At 48.0% G+C, this 27,039-nt stretch overlaps 1 protein-coding gene across 2 annotated transcripts in view; it reads right to left on the reverse strand.

Moving 5' to 3' along the window:
• The window catches only part of MTCL2 (microtubule crosslinking factor 2), a 92,049-nt gene that overhangs the window by 45,038 nt on the left and 19,972 nt on the right, over positions 1–27,039 (reverse strand). For both annotated transcript variants that reach the window (XM_090286369.1, XM_090286368.1), the window contains exons 2-8: positions 26,799–27,023; positions 20,644–20,802; positions 9,922–9,984; positions 8,108–9,289; positions 5,612–5,752; positions 2,948–3,073; positions 1,687–1,917 (exon numbers count right to left, since the gene is read on the reverse strand). In XM_090286369.1, the coding sequence (XP_090142495.1) occupies positions 1,687–1,917; positions 2,948–3,073; positions 5,612–5,752; positions 8,108–9,289; positions 9,922–9,984; positions 20,644–20,802; positions 26,799–27,023 (2,127 nt within the window). The remainder of the gene's footprint in view (positions 1–1,686; positions 1,918–2,947; positions 3,074–5,611; positions 5,753–8,107; positions 9,290–9,921; positions 9,985–20,643; positions 20,803–26,798; positions 27,024–27,039) is intronic.

Consider the following 27,039-nt stretch of genomic DNA (forward strand, 5'->3'; position numbering starts at 1 on the left):
ACCCACGTGAATGTACTTAATGCCACTGATAATGGGAAAAATTTGTTATGAGTATTTAATACAATTTAAAAAAATAAAAATTTTAAAATTCATTTAAAAAAAAAAAAAAAAAAGCTGGGCTTCATCCAAAGGCTGTGGTCGAACTTCCAAACAAGAGAGGGGGTCCTAACTGTTCAAAAGCCACAGAAGAGAAAGCAGACAGCAGACAGTGGCTCCAACCAGAAGGCCCCTGGTGTCACAGAGGGTGATGCTCAAGGGGCAGCCGTGGTAGACAGACTTTCGAGCTGCTCCTCAGAGGGGCACCTCTGTGCCAGATACTCCAGGATAAGGTCCATTTAATGGTGATCGGTGGCCCTTCTAAGAGGTCCCTGCGGCAGAGGATGGTGCCTAGAAGTATGAATCCCACTGGAGGTGAGGTGAGGGGACTCTTGCTAAAGATTCAGGTCTAACCATCATCCTCTGCTCCTGGGGCACTGGAGTTACTCTGGGGGTCCCCTGACAGGGGTACATGGGGACTTACGAAGTGTCACTGAGTCTCACTAGCTCAGGAAAGAGGAGCTTAAGCAAAAGGAGGGCCAAGTTTGGGCTGGACCAGAGGTACCTGTACCCAAAAAGTCAAGGTGAGTAGTGCCAACGCAGCTGAGTGTGACTGAGGTATGATGTCCTTAAACACCCCCTTCTCTTAGCAGTGTTAGTGTGCTGCTGCTGATGGGAGGCAGGGCCTTTGAGGAACAAAGGATCCTGCACAGGCTGAGGGATAAATGGGCCACGGGAGTCTTCCCAAGCTTCATACATTCCCAAAGTTCTGCTGCTCGTGTTTCCTGCCACATCTAAATACTGCCTGTAGTATCGTTAAATGTTTTTAGTCAACCTACTCTTTCTACTTAAATAGATATATCTAAAAAGGAAAACTATTATTACTAAAAATGGAAAGCCAATACCCATTACTACATATCAAAAGTAAACTAAAAATAAAACAGGTGTATTCATAAGCCAAAAATAAACAATAAAAAAGAAGGAACTACTTCTATATGCAAAACGGATGAATCTCAAAAAATTATATTGAGCAAAAGAAGGCAGACACAAAAGACTACATGTACTTACATAAACGTCTACAATAGGCAAAATTAATCAATGGTATAGGAAATCATGATAATGCTGACTGCTGGGGTGGGCATATTGACTAGGGCACAATGGAACCTTCTGGGACAATGGAAATGTGCTCTATTGTGATCTGGGTGGGTGATGACAGGCAAACACTATAAAACTTCATCAGTCGTACACTCAACATGTGTGCACGCTACTGTATGTAAGTTATACTTTAAAGGAGTAAAACACATACACTACATTTGCATATAATGCAATAACAACAAAACTAGATTACTATCGCCAACTGAAGACTCTGAGGTTTGTTAAAGAGAAATGAAGAGGTTTCAGAGACCTACCAGCCCCCAAAGAGACTTTCTCCTGCTGAGGCCGGGACTAAGTCTGTCTTCTTTACCACGGTACCCCCAGCACCTGCCATAGTGCCCAGTTAAAGAGCTGATTCGCATGAACAGATGCTGAATGAAGCCTGCAAGCTGCTGGCTTGTACATGAGTCTCAGGGCTCGGCCAATGCCAGCTGGTTGTCCCTCTGGTCCTATCTCCCCGACATCACCCCAGTCCCAGTCCCAGGAGAAACATACCTCAAGGAAGTCATCCCCCTCGTTGGGCAACACCTTGCCCTGCCGCCAACGCTTGAGGAACCACCTGAGCTTCATGAAGAGCAACAGGAAGTTGTGCTTGAACTGCTGGGACTCCTGCACCAGCATGTTCTTCTCCTGGCTCCAGAATTTCTGCTCCAGCCTGCGCTGGAGACTCAGGCTCTGCAGCTCGAACTCACGCCTCAGGAGCGCCCTCTGCTGGTCCTCCTTCAGCTTTGACGGGAACAAGGGCATGAGCAACCCAGCTGTCTTCCTGGGCTCTACTCCCCCACCCCATTCCAGGCTTCTGATGAGGGCAGGGAAGAAAATCTGGGTGGTGCTTGTTGATGATCCCTGCCAGGGATTCCACCAATAGCAGCTCATTCTGTTGAGATAAACACTGCCTCCTGCCACTCCAGGAAAGAGGAACTCATAAAAGCAGCAGCAGTTACTGAATCAGAGAAAACAGCTGGGATTTGAACCTAGGCCTGTCTTGATTATAAAAACCATGACTTAATATAATAAGCATGTACTGGATGCCAGTGCTTCACATGAACTCATATTCAGTGAGGAACCTGGGAGGGTGAGCCATGAAGGCAGGGAGAGGTGACCCATGTGGAGAGCAAAGGGCATGCTGGGAATGAGGAAGGCTCAGCATGTGTAATATCCTAGAGAAAGCAATGCTGTGTCATGGCTAAGAGGGAGCCAGAGACCTGCAGTATCATCGCAGCCCCACTGCGCCTGGATGTGAAACCCTGGGCAAAAAGCATGTCAGATCTCTGGGAATCAGTTTCCCCATCTGTAACATGGGGATATCACACAGGGGAAGACATGAGGATTAAAGGACATACAGTAGTAATGTGTGGAAAGTACATTGCACAGGCCTGACATACAGTATGGGCTTAATAAATGCTTTCTATTAACAGGGCTATCATCTTGTTTACCAGACAGGCCTATGGCCTTTCGGCTACAGGTTTTCAGCTCTGATGGAGGCAGTGTTTCAAAGATGAGAAACTGAGACCCAGAGAGGAGACAGAATTGGCCTGAGGCCACTCAGGTGGTCAGTGACAAGCCCAGGATTCCAGCCCAGCACAGCTAATGTGCTCACTGACATCCACGACCATGAGCGCAGTGTGAGGAAGCAAGACTCGGGTTTCCCCGGACATCCTTGCCTTCTGAAGACTCATGGACTCCTGAGGTTTCTGCCTTCAGTTCAGAGAAGGAAGGCCGGATAAGTGTAGAAAGGGCACCGAGCACCACGCACCTGGACCATTTTCTGGTTGAAGTTGTCAGCCTCCTCCTTCCGTAGCTGCCGCTCCTGGGAGAGCTGTTCTTGCAGGCCCCGGAGGCTGTCGTGGGCCTCGGCCAGCACCAGCTGCAGCTCCTTGATCTGGGTTAGGGATGAGGGACAAAGATAATGAGGGAGAGAGCAAGAGGAGGTTAGAAACTATGGTCAGAGGCTGAGAGTGGTAGCAGTCAGTCAGACCCAAGCTGTCCTTTAGCAGCACAACGGCTGAACCTACCTCAGCGGTTGTCATGATGATTAAACAGAAAGTACACAACAAATGTAGCTATTATAATTTTAACTTGATAATGTTTCTCTTTAAAATGTACTTGAAGGAAATAATATACTGTGGAAACTGAGTTTGATTTGCAAAAATGTTCATTGTCTCATTGTTTATAATTGCAAAAATTTACAAACAACTTATATAATAATGATGAGGATCAATATGTGTTTAATGGGTCTTTATACAGGTAAGAATCCATCAACTATACCATTAAGGATAGTGTTCTTTGTTGCATGTATATTATCGTATGTATATTATATTGTTATACGTACTTCAAGAGAGTTAAAGAGATATATATCTCAATAGAAAACCATGAAGGGCCTGCGCACACATGCTACATGTTAAGAGTGGTTAACTATGTGATAATCTTGTGATCTTAACTTTATTGTTTCTATCTTTATGTAATGGTACTTAGAGACTATTGTAGCTATGTGTTGTAATAATAGCTATGTAATAAAATCTTAAGAAAAAGAAAATAAAACTACATTTTCAAGGGAAATTGTGTTACAGGTATTTGTAGCTAAACAGGCAAAAGGAATCCATTCTGTTAGAAGTCAGGATGGTAACTAGAAGGGGACATGGGGAGATTCCTGGGCAGAGGTCACATTTGTTTATTCATCTTCTTGCTGATTACACAGGAGTGTTTAGTTTGTGGAATTTATCTGAGCTATCATCTTACAATGTAAGTGTTTTTCTGTACTAAGTTATACTTCACTTAAAATAATTTTTAAAAGTATTTCTCTTCAATAGTAACAGAGGGAAATGTTTATATTGTCATGTTAAGCAGGCAGAAAAAAAAAATGAAATGTCAGTTCCACCCTTAATAAAACCTTCCCAGGCATGGCAAGATGCCCCTCTGTGAAAAAAAACACATTTATTATCTGGCCCATAATGTGGAAGTTTGGCAATGGAAGGCACTGAGTTGAGGTATATCTTATATACCTGTTTTGTATTAAAAATCTTTGCAGGACTAGATTTGCTATCTCTGGTGTTCCCTTGAACTCCGTACCCAACACAGTGACTGACAAATTCTAACTGCTTGATACAAAGTGGTTGAATGAAACAATAATTGAATGTGTGCAGGAAATTACTTTCTCTGCAGGTGAGCTGGCCTATTTCGTTTTCTCAGAAAATGAGAACTAAGTATCTGATGATTTTTTCCCCTTTTTGCCATGGCTTTTCACTTAAGAGAATCTGATCCTTCAACTTCAAGGGAGCTACCCACTGTGCATAGTTGCAGACTGGCCTTCCTGGGACCCCAAACTTGATTTCCCAAGGATGCTCAAAAGAAAAGGGTGCTCAGGTTGGGGACACACAGGGCTCTCCATAGTTCAGGAATCTCAGGTAGGTCCTACCCAGTCTATAGGAGTCATTTCCTGCTTCGGGTTTATTATCAAGTGCAAGGGAGAGGTTCAGCAGTAGGCTCGAGAGGGGCTCAGAACCACCCCAAATTCCTCAAGGACCAGAGAATCCTAGCAATTCTACAGCCACCATCAACTCTAAACCTCACATGTTACAGATAAGGAAACTGCATCAGAGTAAGACTGTGCCTGTACCCAAGGCCACACAGCCACAATGGTAGGTCTTCTGAGGCCCAAAGATGTGGATGAGAACCCTCCTCACATCCTCACCCAACAGAGACCAGGCTTAAGTGAAGGGTTTTTGTGTATTTAAAATCCTTTCATCTATACTATATGGGATCACCTTTATTTTAAAGGTGAAAAACTGAGGATCAGAGACGTCAAGTGAACTATAACCAGTATTAAGAGAACCCATGATTTGAACCTGGTCAGCCTGACTGTAGAAATGGCTGCCTTCCTTTTTTTTTTTTTTTACGAGTTTGTTTATTTATTTTTAGAGAGAGGGTAAGGGAGGGAGAGAGGGAGAGAAACATTGATGTGTGAGAGATACACTGATTGGGTGGCTCTCTCACGCTCCCCAACTGGGTACCTGGCCTACAGCCCAGGCATATGCCCTGACTGGGAATCGAACCAACAACCTTTCGGTTCGCAGGCCAGCGCTCAATTCACTGAGCCACACCAGCCAGGGCAAGATGGCTGCCTTGTTGTACATATATTAGTGGCTCCATTAAGTGCCATAAATTATTGAATTCCCAGTGGAATTTAGTATAGGAAATTAAAAAAATCAATGTCTTTGAGTTTTTAAGTTTCCTTTATAAGGCCATGAGAATGGCCCAAACGTCCTTGTTTTCCTTTTTGTCCTAGGAAGTTTGATACCAAATGGAATGCTCAAAACCCATACCATCACCAGCAGAGATTCTCCATGGATCCCGCTGCTTTTGGGAAGCCTTAGCCTCTCTCTTCCTACCCACCCCCCTGCTGGCTCAGGCCGAGGCCCACCTCAGAGGCGTACGAATCATTGTCTTCAGCTCGGTAAGGCCTGAAGCTCCGGCTGGGGTCAGGCTTGGAGTCCAAGTCGCCAGTGCGGAAGGCCTCTCGTATCCTGGGCTCCCATTCCGGCAGGTCCCTAAAGTCAGGCGGCTGCACCCAGAGGCATAGGTAGAAGAGAAAGATACCCGTGGGGATGGGTCCAAAGGGTGCCAGAAACAGCCCCACCCCAGGCCTCTGGGTTCCATAAGAGGCTCTGACCACCCACCTGAGAGGGCTGGAACCCAGGTGGATTCACCTCAGTAGCCCAGACCCAACCCTGGTTAAGGCACTGCAATCACTCGATGAACATTTGTTGAAAGGATGAATGACTAGGTAAGTGGTAAGTGAAACACTGATTTTGTGAATGTCCATCTTGGGCACAAACCTCTAACCAGCCTCATGTGCAGCCCTAGATCATTCCTACCTCAAGAAGAACCAAGGGGGCGACCTAACGTGGGGAAACCTGCTTGCTTAAAAAAGCAAGATCAAGCCATGTCAACACGGCACCAATTAAAGAAAGTATGAGACCTGGCTGGTGTGGCTCAGTGGCTTGAGAGCCGGCCTGTGAACCAAAAGGTCACTGGTTCAATTCTCAGTCAGGGCACATGCCTGGGTTACGGGCCAGGTCCCCAGTTTGGGGCGCATCAGAGGCAACCACACCTTTATGTTTCTCTCCCTCTCTTTCTCCCTTTCTCCGTCCCTTCCTCTCTCTCTAAAAGTAAATAAATAAAATCTTTAAAAAAAAAAAAGTACAGCATCTAATTGTAAAAGAGCTAAATCTCTCTGTATAGACATGGAAAGACCCATCCCACTGCTCTTAGGGTGAAGCTCAAGCCTTCCCGATGCTGTCTGCAGTCCAGCCTCATTCCTCCTCTTAGTTCTTGTCCTTCAGGCCATGATGCCTTTGCAGTCTGTTCCCTCTGCTTAGAACTCTTCCCGTGGTAACCCATCCTTCTGATCTCAGCTCAGATCAGAGGCCTTCCCTGACCTAGCGTCTAGGTCAAGATCCTTGTTCATAGAACCAAGTTATCTTTCCTTCAGAGCCTTAACTCAGTTAGTAATTTCACATTCATTGCCATCCTTTGATTGACATCTCTCATCCCCATTAGAAGATTTGGGCAGGGGTAGGGGTGAGGGTGGGGAAGGACTCATATCTGTTTTTGCTTACCACGGCACCTCCAGCACTGAGCACAAAAAAATACGTACAGCATCATAAGTAAATGAATGAATAGATACATTACATGAGAAAAATAAGTTGTATAGTAATAGTAGCTATAACAAAAGATGATTTGGGTGAAAAAACAAATTTATGAGGGTATATACAGAGAAAGGTTTAATTAATTTATTGATTGACTGATTTTAGAGGGGAAGGGAGAGAGAGAAACATCAATTTGTTATTCCACTGATTTATGCATTCACTGATTGATTCTTGTATGTGCCCTGGCCAGGGATTGAACATATAATCTTGGGATATCGGGATGACGCTCTAACCAACTGAGCTACCTAACCACGGGTAGAGAAAGGTTTAGAAGGGTATGCTGTGGTGATGAAATATTCCAGATCTGGACCACCTGACACACGCAGCTACCGAGCACTTGAAAAGTGGCTATTGCTACTGAGGAACTGAATTTTCAATTGTATGTAATTTTTATTAATTTAAATTGAAGTAGCCACATGTGTTGGCCCCTGTATTGGCCAGAGCTGCTCCAGACTGTTAAAGGCATTACCCGTCAGGAGTGAGAAGCAGCATGGAGCAGGCTTTCATCTTTTACTCAGGTGCTCCCAAAACTCTGAATGTTTATGTACTTCTTTGGCAACAATGCATTTTGGGGGAGGACAAATCCATTTGCTACTCTGATTTTTCTAAGTAGTATTTTATAGACACCGAGCCTGGCAGTTCATTACCATTAGAAAGCCAAGTTTCTTGCCTTTGCATAGGACCTGGACAAAAGTTCTTTGTTTTAATAATACTCATCTTAAAATACAAAATTGCGAGAGAAACAAGAAAAGAAGAAAGGGCAGCCTGGAAAAAAAAAAGATGACCTCAGAATCAATCCCTATATCTATCAATAGCAAACGAGTAAGGGTATTGCAGCATATTCACTCAATGAGATCGTATCCAGTAATGAAAATTAGTAAACTATTACCACATGCGACAACAAACTTAATAGTGAGTGAAGGAAGCCAGGCACAAGTGTGTACTATGTGAGTCAATTTATATAAAATTCAAAGAAAGACAAAACTGAATCGAAAGGCTACACTTGGGAGTGGGCGCTGTGGCTAAAGGAGGCCATGAGGAGGGGCTTCTGCGGTGTTCTAGTCCTTGTTCTGGGTATAGATTATATGAATTCGCTCACCTTAGGAAAATCCTGTGCTTTGTGTACTTCTCTGTCTGTATGTTATGGTTCAGTAAAAAAGGTTCTATCAAAAAAAAAAGTAACAGGCCCTGTGACTGGGACATCTTACCTGGAAGTCAGAGCCAAGGTCTTTGGCCAGGAGAATCTCCTTAGAGGAGCCCTGGGAGCCCAAGGGGGTCAGCGACGAGAAGGGCTCTTGCGGCTCCTTGGCAGAACTCCCGAGGGCTGCGTCTGCCTTCCGCGTGAAGGCATTCAGCTCCTGCTGGAGCATGCTCAGACGAACCAGGATAGCGTGGATGAGCTTGCTGTCCCTGGGGCCCTCGCTGTTGTCAGGGGCCTCATGCAGCCGGAAGTCGGCACACTCATTGTCCAGATACAGGCGGAGGCCGGCCGAGAAGCCATTAGCATCGGCTACCAGGATGTCAATGGCTTTGCTGACCAGGGCAGCCTGCTCCCTCAGACCGGGCAGTGCCTCAGCCTCCCTGGCTCTGCAGAGCCGGGTGGCATGGGGGCCATGGGCGTCGCCAAGGGCAGCGGGCACGCACTGGGCGGAGTCCCCCGCCTCGGCATCTGTCTCCAGCATTGGCCGCGTTCTCTGGCAGGAGGCAAGATCACAGCGCTGGAGGTTGGACAGGAGCACACGATTCTCATACTGGAGCTTCTTGACCTTACCACTGAGCTCACCGATCTGCAGTTTGGCGGCCGCCAGCTCCTCCTGCGAGGGCTCACTGAGCACTGAGCAGCTGTCCTCCGACAGTGTCACGTCCAGCTCGTGCTCTGAACGGTACTTGGCCAGCTCGCTCAGCAGCAGCTTGTTCTGGTCCTCAAGTTCAGCCGAGGAGCGCCGTAGCAGCTCCGCCTCCTCCTCCACGAACTGCAGGTGTCGCCGCAGCTCTGCCAGGCTCTCCCCACACTCACTGCCACCCAGTGCGGAGAAGGCCAGGCGTGCCTCCGGGCCCCCACCACTGCCCCCGTGATCCTTCATGTCATCCATCTCGGCCCTCAAGCCTCGGTTCTCCACCTCCAGTTCCACGATGCGGCGGCTCAGCAGGTTGGCCTCCTCCTCCACCAGCTTCAGATGCACCTTCAGCTCAGTCTCCCGCGAGTGGGGGGCATCGGCCAGCTCCTCCGCCGACAGGGCACTGTCCAGGTCACCGTAGAGGGAGCGGTACTTGAGCAGCTCCTCCTTCATGCTGTCATTCTCCTTAACCAGCTTGGTGAGCTTCTTGCACATGAGGGCCGACTCCTCCTTTGCAAAGTGCAGCTGGCACTTCAAGTCTGCACTGTCCTCCTGGGGCCCAATAGGCACAGGGGTAGAGAGGACCCAGAAAGATTAGTATGGGGAGGCTCAATGCTAGCCACAACATTTCTGGGAGCACCAACTATGTGCTGGGGAAACAGGAATAAATCAGAGGACGCCCTAACCCTCAAGGACCTGGGAGTCCAGAGGGATATTGATAAAGCAGCAAAGATGGAGCACCACATATAGCCTGGACAGTCCAGGAGGGCTTCCTAGAGCACACAACATTTTGCCAGGGTGACTATTGCTGCTACTACCACTACTACCATTACTACAACAGTTTCCTCAAGTGTAAAATGAGACAGTAACACTCCCTCCCTCCCAGAGCCATGGAGAGGATTAAATGAGATAATGTATGAAGAGTGCCCAGCACCCTGACAATCCAAGACCAGAGGCTAACTGTATTCCATGTGTGGCCTATGCTACATACAGCACTCTATCTATCTGAGTGTGTGAGAACCACAGGTTCAGAGCATGGTTGGGAGAAGTAAAGTGGGCGGCGAAGCTAAGAAAATGAACAAGGGGAGGATGGGGGGAATTATGGAGGGGTGGGCATCTCTGGGGACCACCGCTGGAGTTAGGCCTTGAGCCTTAAGTCTAAAACCTGCCGGTGGGGGAAGTACCTGCACCGAAGGCTTCTTATCTGTCTTCCCAAGGGAACGGGTTCCTCTTTTCTTCAAGGAATGCTGGAGATTAAAAAAAAAAAAAAGTCAGCCTTTAAAGCTCATGAAGGTGATATGCATCCAAAGAGAAGTCACAGAGCCTAAAGTTCCATGGATGGTCCCCACCTCCAGCCCAGGCAAGCCATCTCTAGACCTTGAGCAGCACCAACTGCTGAGCCAGAGGGGCTCTCAAGACCACCCAGTGGGCTGCCAATGGGGGACAGGCCAGGAGCACTTGAGGAGATGATTCTGAACACACCTGCCCAGGATGCCCCCCACTTTCCCACCACCACATGAGATCCAGCTGGCCTGGGTTAAGACACAGATATCTGGGTTTCTGTTCTTGTTTGTCTTTCATTCATTCACCAAAGACTTCCTGAGCACCTATTACATGCTAGGCACACTCTGGTGTAGAGAACACAGCAGGGACCAAGACAGACAGGGTATATGAGGAGGATGCTATGGTGTTCCACCCAGATCCGCCCCCTCCTCAGGACTAGGATATTCATCTCCCCACCCCACCCCCCACCCAAGACCTCAAAGCGGAGTCCTCCTCCCAGGAACCAATATCCAATGACTGGTCCATGCTCCCCGCCTCATCTCATGCCAACTCCCCATGAAATTGGCTGAGCCACTGGTGTGAAGGCTCCACACCCCAACTTCTCTGTCGCTTTTCTTCCTGATGTTACTCCCAAGGAGACTCTTCCAATAGTCTCTGCAGGCAAAGTTCCATCTCAGAGGAAATCCTGTCCTCATGGAACTGGCATTCTCGTGGGACTTTAATTCAGAATGAATGAATATGGGTGCAACAAATCGTAATTCCACTCGAGCCTTGGAAATGATGACAGACTGATCACAATTTAAATCGTAAAAGTCTGCATGCGGATTAAAGCAAAATAAGACTATAGTAATAATCATGACTCAAAAATCCAGAAGTTATAGGGGAAGAAAAATCAATACATTTGATCAGATAAGCAAAATCTACATGGAAAAAAAAATACTCCTTAAGAAAAGTAAAAATATAAATGACACGCCCTGGCCTAGTAACTCAGTTGATTAGAGCATTGTCCTGATATGCCAAGGTTGCAGGTTCGATTCCTGGTCAGGGCACATACAAAAATCAACCAATGAATGCATAAATAAGTGGAACAACAAATCGATGTTTTTCTCTCCCCCACTTCTTCTCTTACTAAAAAGAAAAATATATATATATATATAACTTTTTTTTTAATTTAAAAAATATGTAAATGTTAACAAATTGGGAAAATATTTGCAATTCATAACACTGACAAAGGGTTAATTTCCCACACAGGTAAACAGCTTCACAAAATAGAGAATAAAAAAGCCAACAGACCTATAGGAAAATGAGGTAGCGTTATGAAAAGAAAGGTAAGTGGCTCCTAACCATAGGAAGATGCTCAATGCTGTTCAACAGAGAAATGCAAATTAAAACTACACTGAGATATCATTTCTCACCTATCAGATTGGCAAAAATCCAAACCTCTTACAATATAGTCTACTGAAGCTATGGAGAAACAGGAACGCTCATATATCTCTGCCAAGAATACAAACAGCACACACCCTATGGAGGGGAATTGGAGGAGGAAAGGTTAAGAGGTTGTAATCATTACTGAAGTTTCTCCATGTTTAAGAGTCATTCAGTTAGATGCATGAGTCCACTGAACACTTCTTCCCATGAGAGGGGAGAATCACTTACGTTGCTTCTGCCTTTTCAGGGTGTGAAGGTACTTTTTAAAAATATTTTTTAAATTTATTTTTAGAGGAGGGGTGGGGAGGGAAGGAGAAAGATAGGGAGAGAAACATCGATGAGAGAAACACTGATTGGTTGCCTCTCATATGCGACCTGACCAGGGACCAAAATCATAACCCAGGCACATGCCCTGACCAGGAATCGAACTAGCAACCTTTCCCCTTATGGACCGATGCCCAACCAACTGAACGACACCAGTTAGGGCTGGGCAGGTATTTTTTGAGAATGATCTGGTATAGTTTGAACACATGCCCTTTCTACCTCCACCTCTTACACCCCCATCCTTGAAGGGGAGAACCACTGATGTAATCCAAGCCCCACCCCCCATTTTTACTAAAGGTGAGAGCAAGGTCTGGACCTAGGACCAGTTCTTGACATAGTTCTAGATCTAGTTCTAAGGACTTGGAAAAAATTTGCCTTTTTCGATGAGGTAACACAGTGGGTCTCAATCTGGGTACACATCACAATTATCAATTTAAAAACAAAACAAAACAAAAAAACAATGCCTAAGATCTCACCCCCGGAGATTCTCCTATAACTGTCCAGGGTAGGTCCCAGACATCAGTATTTTAAAATAGCTTCCTAAGTGACTCTAATATGCAGCCCAGGTAGAAACCACAGAGCCAGGAAGAAAGAGGAACTCCAGATGGGCTCCTAAGTATATCTTCAAGTCCAATCAAATCCTAAAGAGACCTTTTGAAATGCAAATGAGGCAGGATGGCAGAGGCTGATATTTCAGACTCTGGGTGCCAAGACTTGTTTTGTGGGGTAAGAGTCACAAAGCAAGTCCCCCCACAAAGAGCCTTTCCCACAAATGGGGCCCAGGAAGGGGAGTGCTCCCAATTAAACCCCCACGTGGAGAAGTTGAGGTGATGGTTCTAGGTTGAGGATCTGAGCCTGCTTAGTAACAAGCTAAGCAGAAGGGGCAGTAACTTCAGCAGGAAACTGGACTCTGGGAACCCCACAACACTGAGTTTATGATCCTGGGTGAGCCCCTTCCTCTCCCAGAAACTCCATTTATCATCTATAAAACTGAGCCGTGGATTAGGTGCCCACAACCCCTTCAAGCACTGCAGACTCCCTGGGGGAAGAAAGTGGGTGACAGGAGGGGGAGCCAGGGGTCTCCAAAGGCACTGAGAGGTCCCAGCCATCCCACACATATAAAAGAATGAGATAATATAAAGCCTAAAAACATCAAAAAGCACAGAGGGGGAGTGAGATTCACTGACATGGTAAAGTCCCTGAGACATCTTATAAGGGAAAGAAAGAACCTGCGAAACAAAATCTACAACAGAAGAGTCCAACTGATGAAGGATAAACAAAATGTGGCATACCCACCCAGAGGAGTACTGTTCAACCACAGAAAGGAATGAAGTACTGACACATGCTGCAACACATATGTACCCTGAAAACATGCTAAGTGAAAGGAGCCAGTCACAAGAGGCTACAGAGTGTATGATCCCATTTACACAAAATGTCCAGAATAGGCAAACCCACAAAGGCAGAAAGTAGACAGAGGAGTGGTTGCCGGTGGGGAACAGGGTGTGACTATCATGGGTTTGGGGTTTCCTTTCAGGGCGATGAAAATGTACTGGAATTACAGAGTGGTGATAGTTGTACTACTCTGAATACTCTTAAAACCATGGAACTGTACACTTTTAAAAAGGCCAACTTTATAGTATGCAAATTATATCTTGGTAAAGCTGTAATTAAAAAACAAAGCATATTAACATATAAAATGTATGTGTATGTGCACACATGGGGAGAAACAGTCTGAAAATATACACCAGGCTGTCAACAGTGAGGACATAGAAAACTTGCATTTTGCACTTTTGCTCCCCCACATTTTGGGGGGGAGGGGAAGGGAGAATGTAGTTATCCAGCATTTTTTAATTACACAATATTTAAAAAAATTAATATATAAAAATACATTCTCACTGTAAATCTATGCCATGCTGACCAAGCAGAAGGCCCCCTGTGCAGCCCTGACCTGTTCTTCTACACAGCCTGGGGGTGACCACAGCAGCTGGCTGGCTGGAGACCCCTCTTGACCTTTGGCTCTGTGTTTAAAATACTGAAATAGATGGTGTGCTCTTTTAGATTTTCTTTCCTTCCTATGTTTACTTGACTCTGTGATCTTTGATTTTTATAATAAGCACTTTACACAGAAGAAAACCCCTAAACATTCAGCATTTTAGAAAACAGTCTGTGTTCCTGCTACATTACTTTGTATGTTGCATGTAATATAACCTTTCTTATTTTTTAAAATACATAGAGAGAGATATATAAGTGTATGAGCATAGACAAAGGCCTGGAAGGCTACAAACTCTGAAAAATTAAATTAAAAAAAAAAAGGTACAAACAGAACTGCTAATCATGGGTTAGGCTGAGGCAGTAGAACTGAAGGAGGTGGTGAGGGAGACTTCTTTTCTTTTATGTATGGCTGTTATTATTTCTATTTTTTCTGGATAACACATTCAAACTTCAAAAAGCGCAGAAAGGAATGCAGTGAACCCCTCGTGGTTCTCTTGCCTGAGGCCACCAAGGCAGCCACTGTCTGAGCGTGCACCTTAGAGGTAAGCCAGCATGCCTAGGTGCTTTTGTAATGGTAGTTTTGCTTCACTGAGCTTCTATTACCTTTTTAGTTTAAAAAAAATGCACATATACATACACCATACACATTTCCATATTTGTGTGTGTATAAACAGAAAAACTATATTGGAAGTACATATATCTCTCACCCAAACAGTAATTTTGTAATTACTCAGAGTAATTCCCTCTGAATGTTGGATTACATGTGAATTTTTCCTCCTTATGGTTTATGTGTATGTATTGCTAGTCTTTCCCTACTAAGCATATTTTACCTGTTGGGTGGAGGGGATAAGTTGATAGTCAAAGGTTTTTAAAATGTACTTTCCCTAAGGAAAGTCACTGAACACCTTCCAACAGGCAGAGAGTGAGCTCTGAATGGCTTGGGCCTCACCGGAATGGGAGGGCGGTGGGCAGATAAGAGGGGCTGAAGCAGCAAACCTTTTCAGGACCAAAGTGGTTCCAGCCTTTTTCAGCTGAAACTGCCCCTTCCCCCATCCCATGTGGGCTCCCACACTGCTCGGTGGCTCTGGAGGGAAAACAAGGCAGACTCACAGAGCACAGACCTTCCTCCACTCTGCAGGGCAGCAGCTGGCCATGCAGCCTGGGGGGCTGTGGCTCCCCTCAAGAAACCAGGGCTTGTCAGAGCCCCTGATGGAGCCTCCAGGGGCTCTGGCCCTGGGCCTTGGAAGGGTAGAACAGGGCAGTGCTCAGGCACCAACAGGAATGCCAGTCCCCACTGCCGAACCCAAGGGCATTCTGGCCTGGCGTGTAGCAGGGGCTTCTCCACCCACCAGCATCTCAGAGGCCACCTCTGAGCAGCCAGGGTGGTGCCTCTAAACATTCTTGGTCTAATGGCTCTTGGCAGGAGCAGGAGCTGTGTTCTCCCTTGTCCTTCAGGAGACTAGTAGAGCATGTCTCTGCCCCTCCAGCCCGCACAGAGAGGCAGACTGAGCACAGCTCTGGAGGGGCCCCCTGCCCTCTAACACCTTCCATGTTGCCAGGGAACAAAGACCAACCTTCAAGGAATAACATGAACCTTCTGCCAAAACAGCTGGGTAGATTTTCACCAGACTTGGAAGGGATGTTTGGAAAGGTCTCACTGGAAACACAGACTGTGCTGTATGTGCAAAATTTACTCTAGAGGGGACCTGGGGAGGAGGTGTGTCTCAAAGACAGACATTCTTCTTCTGGGGCGGCTGAAGCAGCTGGACAGGGAAGCTGTGTGGCTCATGCCTGGAGGAGACCACTAGGGGAGAGGGGGTCAGTGGCTTAGGCATGAGCCCCAAATCAAAAGTCACTGGGACAGATATTGCCAATTGCCTGTGTTGCTTTGCAACGTAACTGTTCCTTCCATGGGCAACTGACCATCCCAGATGGAGAGCTCCTTGCAAGAAGTAGCAGAAACATAATTGATTTAATGAAGGTCAAGGATTCTCCAGACCCACAGCCATCATAATGGTTGAGGGTAATGATAATGAGAGTCAGTATTTACCAAGCCCCTATTCTCTGGATACTGCTTGTCTCTATTAATTCTCACAAACACCTCTGAGATGTAGGGATTAATATTCCCATTTTATAAATGAGCAGTTACATGATTTGCCCAGCATTACTGTTATTTGGAAATAAGCTGCAAAGCCAGAATTCCAACTCAGGCCCATGCAACTCCAACTTCACATTTGCCACGCCCCACGCAGACCATGGCTAGGCCGCATCGGATGACAACGCCAGCAGAACCAAGATATGAACCCACGTAATCTGACTCCATGGTCTGCACCCTTCCTACCTCATCAGAGTGGGAATCAGCACAAGAAGCCTATACCAGAGAGGAAGTACTCAGAACATAGCAGGGTCCTAGGAAGGCCTCTGGACGGGGCAAGGGGGGCAAGGGTATCACCACAGAAGTCAGTGTGGCTTTGGGAGCTAGAGAGCCCTGAGTAAGAATCCCATCTTCGTTTTCCCCAGTCCTATCAATATGCAGCTAGTCCACTCCTGGGCATATACCCAAGAGAACTGAAAACATACTCACACAAAAACCTGTACACAAATGTTCATAGCAGCATTATTCATAGCAGCCAAAAAGTAGAAACAACTCAAGTGTCCATCAACTGATGAGCATGGATAGACAAAATGTGCTACATCCATACAAAGGGTCTTAAAACAGAATGAAATACTGAGACCTGCTTCAACACAGATAAACCTTGAAAACATTATGCTAAGTGAAAGAAGCCAGTCACAAAAGCTCACAAATTGCATGATGTCATTTATGTGAAATTTCCAGAACAGGCAAATCCATAGAGACAGAAAGTAGATTAGTGGATGCCACGGGCTAGAATGAGTGATTGCTAACAGATACAGGGGTTCTTCTGGGAGCAATGGACATGTTCCATTCTTAATGTATTATTAATATATTGAAAAAACATTGAATTGTAAACTTTCAAATGGTGACTTTTAGCCCTGGCCGGGTACTCAGTTGGTCAGAGCAATGTCCAATATGCCAAGGTTGTGGGTTCAATCCCTGGTCAGGGCACATAAAAGAACCAACCAATGAATGCATCAATAAGTGGAACAACAAATCAATGTTTCTCTCTCTCTCTCTCCCTTCCTCTCTCTCTGTAAAATTCATCAGTAAATTTAAAATTGTAAAAGTAAATCAATCAAATAAAAAGGTGACTTTTGTGATATGTGGATTATATTGCAATTTAAAAATTATCAAGATTACCAACTCTAAAACAGGGACAACACTATGTATGTTGGGAAGCTGTTGTTACACTATGTGAAGACATACATAAAATGTGTGGCGCGGTGCCTGGTACAGAGCAAGCTCTCAGACACAGCAGCTATATTATGATAAATCACGTCAACACTGATGTTGGCTCTCTGCCTAACATACAAGGGGGAATGATACTGACGAGGGAGAGGCTGGTGTTATGATTCTTGAGCGGCAGTCCAGCTGGGCAACAGTTCCACTGCAGAGTATGGCTAGGGGTATGGCTAGGGCTGGCTACCCTCCCTTCTCCCACTGTAGAGCAATCTCCATGGCAACCACATCAGCTCAGGCCAGGGGATCCTGTTCCCAGCCGGGTGACAGCATCGCCACAGCAACCCGTCAGGATGGCAAAGGCAGACCTTGATGATGCTCTGGCAGAAGAGTTGCTAAGGGACCCCCGTTTCCATAGAAACCATGTCAGGATGAGAAGGAGGAAGAGGGCAATCAGCAAATAAACCACAGGGCCACACCTCCTTGCCCAGATCCTGAGACATCCAGGAGCACACCAGGTAGAGGGCTAGACCACCTTTGCTGACACTGCCTTCAGTTTCCTGAGCACCTACTGTGTGCTAAGCACCACAAAGGGCCCTTTACATGCTTGACTGCATTTAAAATTTCATAAATAATACTCAAATACATTCTTATTGTTAAAAAAACAAACGTAACTACAGCACTAATAGTATAAAAGCAAAAGTCATTCTTTACCCTACTCCCGCTCTTTCTGATTCTTCAGTTCAGTAGGTTTTCCTCCAGGCTTTTGTTATACATTTGCGCATATATATACATGCTTCAAAACCATCTGTTTTGTATGGCTCTTCCAAATAATTAGTGGGATTGCACAATATGTATACTTCTATAACTTCCTTCTTCTGCTTAACTATGTACCTTAAGAGATCTTTTCATGTCAATATACAGTTATAAAGTTGACCCTTGAATAACAAAGGAGTTCAGGGCACCGACTTGCCCGCATGCAGCTGAAAATCCACATATAACTTGACTTCCCCAAAATCTTAACTACTAATAGCCTACTGTTGATCAGCAGCCTTACTGATAACATAAACCACCGATGAACACATGTTATATGTATTATTTATTGTATTCTTACAACAAAGTAATTTATAGAAAAGAAAATGTTATTAATAAAAACCATAAAAAAGAGAAAGTACATTCAAGGTATTTACTGGAAAAAAAAATCACATATAAATAGACCTGTGGGATTCAAATCCATGTTGCTCAAGGGTCAACTGTATATATCTAGCTTACTTATTTTTATTGTGGCAAAGTATATGTAATATAAAAGTCACCATTTTAACTGCATTTTCTTTTTTATTGTGGTCAAATATACATAACAAAATTTACCATTTTTAGCTATTTTCAAGTATACAATTGAGTGGCATTGAATATAGTCACACTGTTGTAAACATTCACCACTGTTGAGCTCCTAAACTTTTTCATTGTTCCAAATTGAAATTCTGTACCCATTAAACACTAAACCCCCTCTCTTTCCCCTTGTCCTTGGTAACCACTATTCTGCTTTCTGTCTGTATGAATCTGATTACCCTAAATATTTCATATAAGTGGAATAATATCTGTCCTGCCCTGGCTGGCGTGGCTCAGTGGATTGAGTGCTGGCCTGCAAACCAAAGCGTTGCCGGTTCAATACCCAGTCAGGGCACATGCCTGGGTTGCGGGTCAGATCCCCATGCGAGAAACAACCAAATATTGACGTTTCTATCCCTCTTTCTCCTTTCCTTCCTCTCTCTCTAAAATTAAATAAATAAAATATTTTAAAAGAAAATATCCTTCTGTGTCTAGCTTATTTTGCTTACTGTCATTTCTTTAAAGTTTTCATCCATGTTGCAGCCTGTGTCAGAATTTCCTTCCTGCCCAACAGCCCATTGTACATATACTGTACACTATGTTTTTGTTGGTCCATCAGTAGAGCTTTGGGGTGCTTATACCTTTTAGCTATTGTGAATAATGCTGCTATGAACACAGAGGTACAAATATCTGTTTGTGTCCCAGCTTTCAATTCTTGGCTATAGACCCAGAAGTGGAATTGCTGGCTTATTTCATCATTCTATGTTTAACTTTTGCAGAAACTGCCACATTACCTTATTCTTTTCAACTTCTTCATACTGTTCCATGGTTACCCAATCTTATTAATAATCATAAACAACCTCGTAAACTGGGTATTGTTACAATCCTGATGTCATAGAAGAAACTGAGACTTAAGAGAGGGGAAGTGGCTCCAGGGTCTCAGCCACCTCTCTGCCAAAGAAAGGCTGGGTGAAGTCAGGCAAGCTGCTGTTCCTCTCTGAGCCTCAGTTTCCTCTCTGTCACCATAGGAACAGGCCGACCTCCAAGGCACTGTCTCCCCTTTTCACTACCAAGGGTGGCAGCACTGAGATGTGTGAAGAAGGTGCCCTGTGTTCTGGGCCAGGCCTTGGGCGGCAGTAGGCTGCCTGAGAGAGGGGCCTCCCCCCCGCACCAGCCCTGGAGAAGGGCAGGGCTCCACTGCAACCCTCAGCAGTAACCACCCCCTCTCCACCCTGCAAAACCATTGGCATATCACACCCACTCGCTCGAGGGAAGGGCAGCTGAAGGACTGTTGTGGCTTGGGGCTGTGGCTGTCTCAGTCCTGTAACCTGGCATGTCTGCCTTTGGGGAAGGTGAGGAGTGTGCCCCAGAACAATGCAGGATCCTAGGATACCTCGTGAACAGCCAGACAGCTGAGGCCCAGCCATGCTGCTGAAGCCAGCAGCTACACCAGGATGCCTGGAACACAAACCCCTGGAATCTGGAGAATTCCAGCCCTTAGGGGTCACCAAGGCTGATGGTTTCTAGTCGGTATTGTGCAGAGCCCACGGCCCTGCGTGACCATGAGGACACCCATCCCTCTCTCGGGGGTTGTTTTCTCATCCATAAAACGGGGAAGATCATAACCTCACGGGGCCTTTATGAAAATAGTTGAGATAAGTGTCCAGCATGGTGTCTAACAGCAGAAGGAAGAAAGGACATGCCAGGTGGAGGAACTGATATGATCAAAGACAGAGAGGCTGGTGTCTGGGGATCATATCAGGAAGTGTCTAGATACATGGGCCAGAGCCTCAGCCCTGCACTGAGTGGCGGTGCCTGGCAGTCCCTGGGACATGTACACATAAGTTTTTCTAGCTTGTCCTCACAATGACTTGGGGCATTATTGTCCCATTTTATGTTTGAGGAGACTAAGGCACAGATGGCCAGCCCCATGCTGGGCACAGCTGTATGTCCGCTCAGTTAATCCCCCCATAAGGGTGGTTCTGGGATGGGTGGCTGTCTCCTGCATTAGTCTGTGGGCTCCTCAAAGAAAGGAACCGAATATCTTTCATTCACCACTGGGTCCTTAGTGGCCAGCACAACATGTACCCAGGAGGTGCTCAGAAAATGTGTGCGGGAGGAAAGAATGCAATCAACACCTCTGCCAGGGAGGCCTAACCGTGCAGCGTGGCTGGAACTGACACAAGCTCACCGCCCCCAGCCTGGCCCTGCCCAGGACGCACGAGGCCCTCACCTCTCTGGGCCGTTCCAGCTCCGTCTGCAGCACCTGCTTAGCCAGCTCCATCTCGATGAGCCGCTGACGAAGCTCCTCGTTCTCCTCCTCCAGACGCGCCCGTTTCTTCTCCACCACCTCGAGCTCCTTATGCAGCCGCACAGAGATGTCCTTAGAGACCTGAGCAAGAGTGGGCGGTGAGCGGGGCATGGGCAGGCTGAGGGGCCATCCCATCTGGGCCACAAAGCAACCCCTGAGCAGGCAGTTTCTCTCATCATCCCCACTTAGCAGAGGAGGAAACCGAGGCACAGAGAGGTTAACTAACTCACCAAGGGTCACACAGACAGGAAGTGGTAGGACCAAAATCCAAACGCAGGCACCCCATGTTCCTTATATCTATGTCACAGTTCAGCCCCAAAAAGCTATCGAGGCCCTTTTTGTTCTTAGGAATGCCTTTTAATTTACCTGGGGCCCCTTAATACTTCCAAAAGCCTCTCCTGGCCACCCTCTTGCCAATCTTTGCAAGAGCCTGTGGCTGGGCCAGAAGTTCATTTTAAAGGAGGGGAAACTCAGAGCCAGATAGGCAGCTCCAGAGCCATTCACATGCCAGCTCTGCCAGCGACCAACACGTGACCCTGGGCAAATCATTTCCCCACTCTGTGCCTCAGTGTCCTTAACTGCGAACTGGGTGCAACAGTGACAGCACCAACCTCACAGGCCCAACGGGAGGACTGAATCAGCAATTGCACAAAAGGCTGGGCCCACTGCCTGTGCAGTGAGCGCTGGGTGAGTGGTGGCTGCTGCTTTAAGCAACTGAAGCCCAGAAAGGGGCAGGACTTGTTGGAGGTAACAATGTGCCCCTGAGGCCTGTTTCTAATCATCTGGGATATAGAACATGCCCCAAATGACAAAGTCCAGGCAGGTGTCCAAGTCGTCTCTGCAGAAAGGCATTAACAGAGCTGCGAATTCCAATCCTGGTTCCAGGACTCCACAACAACAGCACCCAATTTCCTTGAGGACACCCTCCGTCCTGTCTGTCCCCGGCTGGCAGAGGTGAAAGGCCAGGAAAGGGGGCCTCTGGGGATGAGGAGGGTGCTTCTTAGCTGGGAAATCACAACCAGCCCTGAGTGGGCTGGGCACTACCATCGGTTGAATACCTACTATGTGCCAGACTCATTCATCTTCATCCTAATTCTGTCCCCATTTTACTGACAAAGAAACTGAGGCTCAGAGTGCAAGTGACTTGCTCAGAGTCACACAAAGCTATTGTGGGCTAAGCTGGGGGAACCCAGGCATTTGGTTGAGGGGCCAGCACGGCCAGACCTCCGGGAGGGGTACGATGTCTTTGCCAGCAAGAGTGGGGCCGAGAGCCCAGTTCTCCATGCCTGCCAGTCTCGGAAATGACCATGGTGCCTCCTCCCTGCCGGAAGGAAAGAGGGCCCTCCCTGGCTCTGCCCTCTGGCTGGGCCCTGGCCCAGCTCAGCACAGACCCCTTGGCAGTATGTGAGGCAGGCCAGGAAAAACAACGGCCAGAAAGGAAATTCAGCAGTGCCTTCCCCTCCCTCCGATGCCCACTGCCTCTCTCTGTCCCTGAAGATCTCCTAAGACAGCCAGAAGCTGGCCCATGAGGATCCTCCCACAGCCTCACTAGGCCACCAATCTTTCCTCATCTCCTACGTGGGATGAGCAATCCCTCAGGATCAGAACCAGGACTTTGCAGGTGGGAAAACTACATCCCAGCCTGAGTCCAGCACTCACTGAGTGTGTAACTCAGGACAAGTTAGTTAACCACTCAAAGTCTCAGCTTGGTTATCAGCAAAAGGGGGCATTGATCACAAGGGCTGCTGTGAGGAATAAATGACACAGTGCTCCAGCTGGTGGCTGGAATATAGTAGGTGCTCAAATAATACAACAGTTTTGAAAGCATTGCCAAGATTCCTGCTTCACCTCTGTGTTCTGATTTTATCTGACTTGGCCCTGTACCCCAAAACCTCCCTTTTTGGTTTGATGTCAGGGCTTTTGCTGGAAATGTTCAGCCCCAAGCTCCTGGCTATGGTCCCAGCTTGGGGCTTTTAAGTTGCCCAGTGAGCCCCAGTCCTGATCACCACTTCACTCATTCATTCATTCATTCATTCATTCATCCTGCTTAGGCCCTGGGGGCAGGAGTGGTGGGAAAAAGGTCAAGGTTGTAGACCACTCCTGGGCTCCTTCACTTCTCTGTGTCCCAGCAGTAGCGAAGGTCTGGCCCACACTAAATGCCTGATAAATGCTTATCGGATGAATGAACAAATCCAAGGCTATAACAAGCAAAAAGGGAGAAAGATGAAGGAGTGAATAACTGAAATATGGGAGCTGCACCTGCCCTAGCTTGGCTGGAGATGCTCCCCCCAAGCGCCCACCCCAGCCATTGTCCAGTGAGGGCTGTGTCCCTGACTGGAATCAGGGAGCAGCTGCTGGGGCCAGGGATCCTCTCCAACTACACTCCTACCTGGCCCTGTTCCTCTCCATCTGGTGGGTTGCTCTGTCCCCACCACGGCCTCAACCTGGGGAGGTGACTGGCTCCTCACCAAGTTGTCATAATCCATGTGGATTCCTGGATTCTCTTGCGCTCCTGAGTAACTCAATCGGTTTCATCCCTTCCATGAGCCCCCAGTTGCATTCTGCCCTATTCCCCATAGGATCCCCTTCCACATGTGCCCCCCACTTGAGGGGTGCTATGTTGAAAAGCCCAATGCCAGGCAGCTTACAGAATTCCAATGTAGACAAAAGAGCCCTTCATCTCAAATCCCAGAGCCTTGTGCCCCCACTGGCAGCTAACGGGAGCAAAGAGCACGCTGGCCCGAAGGGCAAGGGCTTTGTAGCCTGAGCCTGTCCCCTCCCCTCTCTGAGCCTCAGTGCTCCTGGGCCTCCTCGGCACTCGGGGGTGATGGTAAGACCACTTGCTCAAGGTCTCATAGGTAGGAAGCTCCAGAACCAAGATTTGAAATGAGATAGGGTCAACTCTAGAGTCTTGCTCTCAACCTGACCCTGCTGTTGGCCTGAAGCTGGATGACACGTTATATTAATAGCAACAATAAAAGTATCAATAGTAAGCCCAACAGTGGGCTCACACTGTCAGGTGCCCGTAGGGCCCCACCTGCCTGTCTCATTGGATCATCTCCTGATCCTCCCAACTCCTCCCGGGGTTGGGGGAGGGGGGAGCTGAGCTACTACTAGGGGGACGAAGCAGCTGCAGCTTCCGGAAACCAGGGCAAATCCCCAAAGCACAAACAAATGCCCTCAGTCATGAGGTCACTGTTTACAGCACTGGGGCCTGACTCCTGCCAAATGCAACCAGCAGCCTCTGGGCCACAGCAGTTCTGCTTGCTCACTGATTGGCCCCTGTGCCCTCAGCTCATGGGCCTCAGGGTGTCCCTGTCCTTCTGAATCTCCCCCTTCCCTGCCGGGCAGCATCTGAGCCCTGTGTGACTAAATCCTCCCAGGAACCCTGGGAGGGCAGGAATGTCACCCTCATTTTACAGAGGAGGAAATTGAGGCTCAAAGAAGGGAGGCACCTGCCCAGGTCACCCAGGAATTAAACCCAAAGCCAGAACTTTTTCTCCAGCAACATCTGTTTCTAAGAAAGGAAACATTTTAGTGGTGTGTCTTGGGCCTCCCACTGCTGGAAATTTACATCCCAGTTTCAGGAACCTGACACTCTCCATAGGATCCCAGAACTTGAGGGTGGGGTCTGGGAATCTACATTGTGAACAAGCCCCCTAGGTGATTCTTCTCCACCCAGGCCAGCTGAGATTCTGTCCTCTCCTTCCCCACCCCTGCCCCAGCTACTTGTCCTACTCGTTCATGCCTTCTAAGTTCTCCTGAACAATAACACCACAACCAACATTTGTTCATTTGCTGAGCATCCAGAGCTAGACTTTCAGCTTAGCATTCTCTTTACTTGAGTTATTTCATTTTATCTTCACAAAAATCTCTACAGGGAGGAACCAGTTTAATCTCCATTTTCCACTTGGGGAAACTGAGGCTCAGAGATGTGAAGGAGCTTACCCAAGGTCACACAGCAAGCAACTGGCAGAGAAGGTCTCTGGCCCTTGCCCCTGCCCTCATGCCAAGCAATGTTCCTGCTGAGGTTCTGTGGGTCCTGCCAGCTGTGAGGACCAGCAGAGTGACAGAGCCTGGCAGGGGGTGGAGAGGTGGGGGTGGGGTGAGGAAGAACAGGGTTGGGGGTGGTCCAAGGCCTGAGGTTTCATTCATGGCGCCCTCACCAATAACCTATATGCTCAGTAAAACCACTGGAGCTGCAAAAGCCCTCAAGATGCAGTTATCTAAGCCCTATGTTTAACAGAAGGGGAAACTGAGGCTCTAAGACCTAAGAGGTGGGGGCCAGTTGAGGGCATGGGCCAAGGAGCTGAGAGAGCAAGTCACAGAGTCCCTCTGGATACCCTTCTAGGCCCTCCCAGAACCCCGCCCCACCTGGGTCCACCAGCCCTCCCTGGAGATGCCAGGGAAGTCAATATTTCCAGGACCTTCAAAATGCCCCAGAACATCCCCAGCACATGAGGCACAGTGAGGTGGCCAGAGGCATCCAGCCCAGGCCTGAGTGGATGAGCTCAGAGCTCCAGCTGCAGGGACTGGGAGAAGGGGGGAGGGAAAGGGGCACGGCTGACGCTGATTGGCTAGTTCAAATACCAACAAAAGGGGCCACTCCACTCCCCCTCCACTTGGCCCAGACTGCCGAGGCCCCCCTCTCACCACTGCACTCAGGCACATCACACACACATACCAGCTGCTCTCAGCTCCTCCCATAGAGGCCCCCCGGCAACCCAGGCAGCCTGTGCTCAGCCCCAGAGAGCCTCCCTCTTCTTCCTCTCTCTGAGGCTGACTTTGTGTCCCTGCCCGAAATCCCCAACTACCTGGGCCCAAACTCAGATTCCCCTGAGCTTCCCAGGCTCTTCCTCACCCCACACACTCAAGTGTCAGGCACCTGAGTGTTTGTGTCACCATTTGTCCCGGGAGCTGCCGTCTCAGGTAGAGGTGCACTTTGGACTTGGAGACATAACCTTTCTGAGATCAGTTTCCTCATCTGTACAACAGACCATCATCCCACTGTGCACATGAGACAACCGACCTGTGGAAGGAAGCCTGCGTGCGGCTGGTACTCACTGTTCCCCGGCCCTGCCCTTCCAGCCACCCCTTTCTCCAGCATTCCTCCTTGGCCTCCTGACTCATGCCCCCTTCTCCCTCAGGCCTCAGCTCAGATGTCACCCCTGCAGGAAGACTCCCTAGGGGTCCCAGGCTGCACCAGGTGCCCCACCCCCAGTTCCTACATCCCTCCACCCCCCCCCCGCACCCCCCCTGCCCCATCCCCCGCCCCCGCCTGCCCATTTGCATTGGACTGAATTCTGAGAACAGGGAGCTGAGTTCCCCCAACCACCAAGTTCTCAGCCCCTGACCAGGGCTGACCTGGGCAGGGTGGACCTCTCTTCCAGAGGCCCCACAGGCCAGTTCCCAACCCAAGCCCTCAGCTCACTGAGGCAGAGGGAGAAGGTCAGGCAGAGCCGTGGAAGGCTGATGCACGGAGTTCTGCCAGGTACCCAGGGTCACTGACCACAGATAGCACTTTCGTCCTCTGAGCTACACTTTCCTCATCTGGAAAATGGGAATCGGAACAGCTAACATTTTGTGGTGTTTACAGTGACTTTTTACCCACATACCTCATCTAACCCTCAGGGAGACATGTGGGGCGGGGGCCGCCGTTACACCCATCTCGTAGATGAGGACACCGAAACTCAGGGGACTTGCTCAAAATCACAAAATTAGGGCACATGAGAGCCAACACCTAGACCAGCCCAGTCCAACGCCAGGCCTTCACTACTCTCCATGAATTAGTGCAATAAAGAAACCTCCACGGAATTGTGCAGGGACAACTCAGAGCCCAGCACCAGGTGTGTGGCTGCTAGTCACACAGTAGCTACTACTGTTAGTAGGATTCACATTGCATCACTTTGGGATATCCCTGTCAGTTCACCAGGGATCCCCACTTTACAGATGAAGAAGTTGAGGCCCAGAGAAGTGGTGCGACTTGCCCAAGGACACACAAGGAGTGAGCTGCAGGCTGACCTGGGTCCCACCCCCACAAGGGCACCTGTGGAAGTTGGGGGAGGCCCTGGGCTAACCTTGACGTCCTGCTCCAGGCCTCGGATGAGCTCGCCATCCACCTGGCCAGTCTGAGCGGCGCGGAGGCTGCGGCGCTCGGCCTTGCGCAGCCGGTACTGCAGGATGCGGCAGGTCTTGCTGGCCTGGTCCAGCTGCTGGCGCAGCTCCTGCAGCTGGTACACATCCTCCTCCATGTAGACGTCCCGCATCTCCAGCATCTCTGCCCGCAGCTCCTCGATCTCATCCTGCAGGGGGAAGGGG

Source organism: Furipterus horrens, unplaced genomic scaffold, assembly GCF_987537825.1.
Source record: "Furipterus horrens unplaced genomic scaffold, mFurHor1.1.pri manual_scaffold_8, whole genome shotgun sequence".
NCBI lineage: Eukaryota > Metazoa > Chordata > Mammalia > Chiroptera > Furipteridae > Furipterus > Furipterus horrens.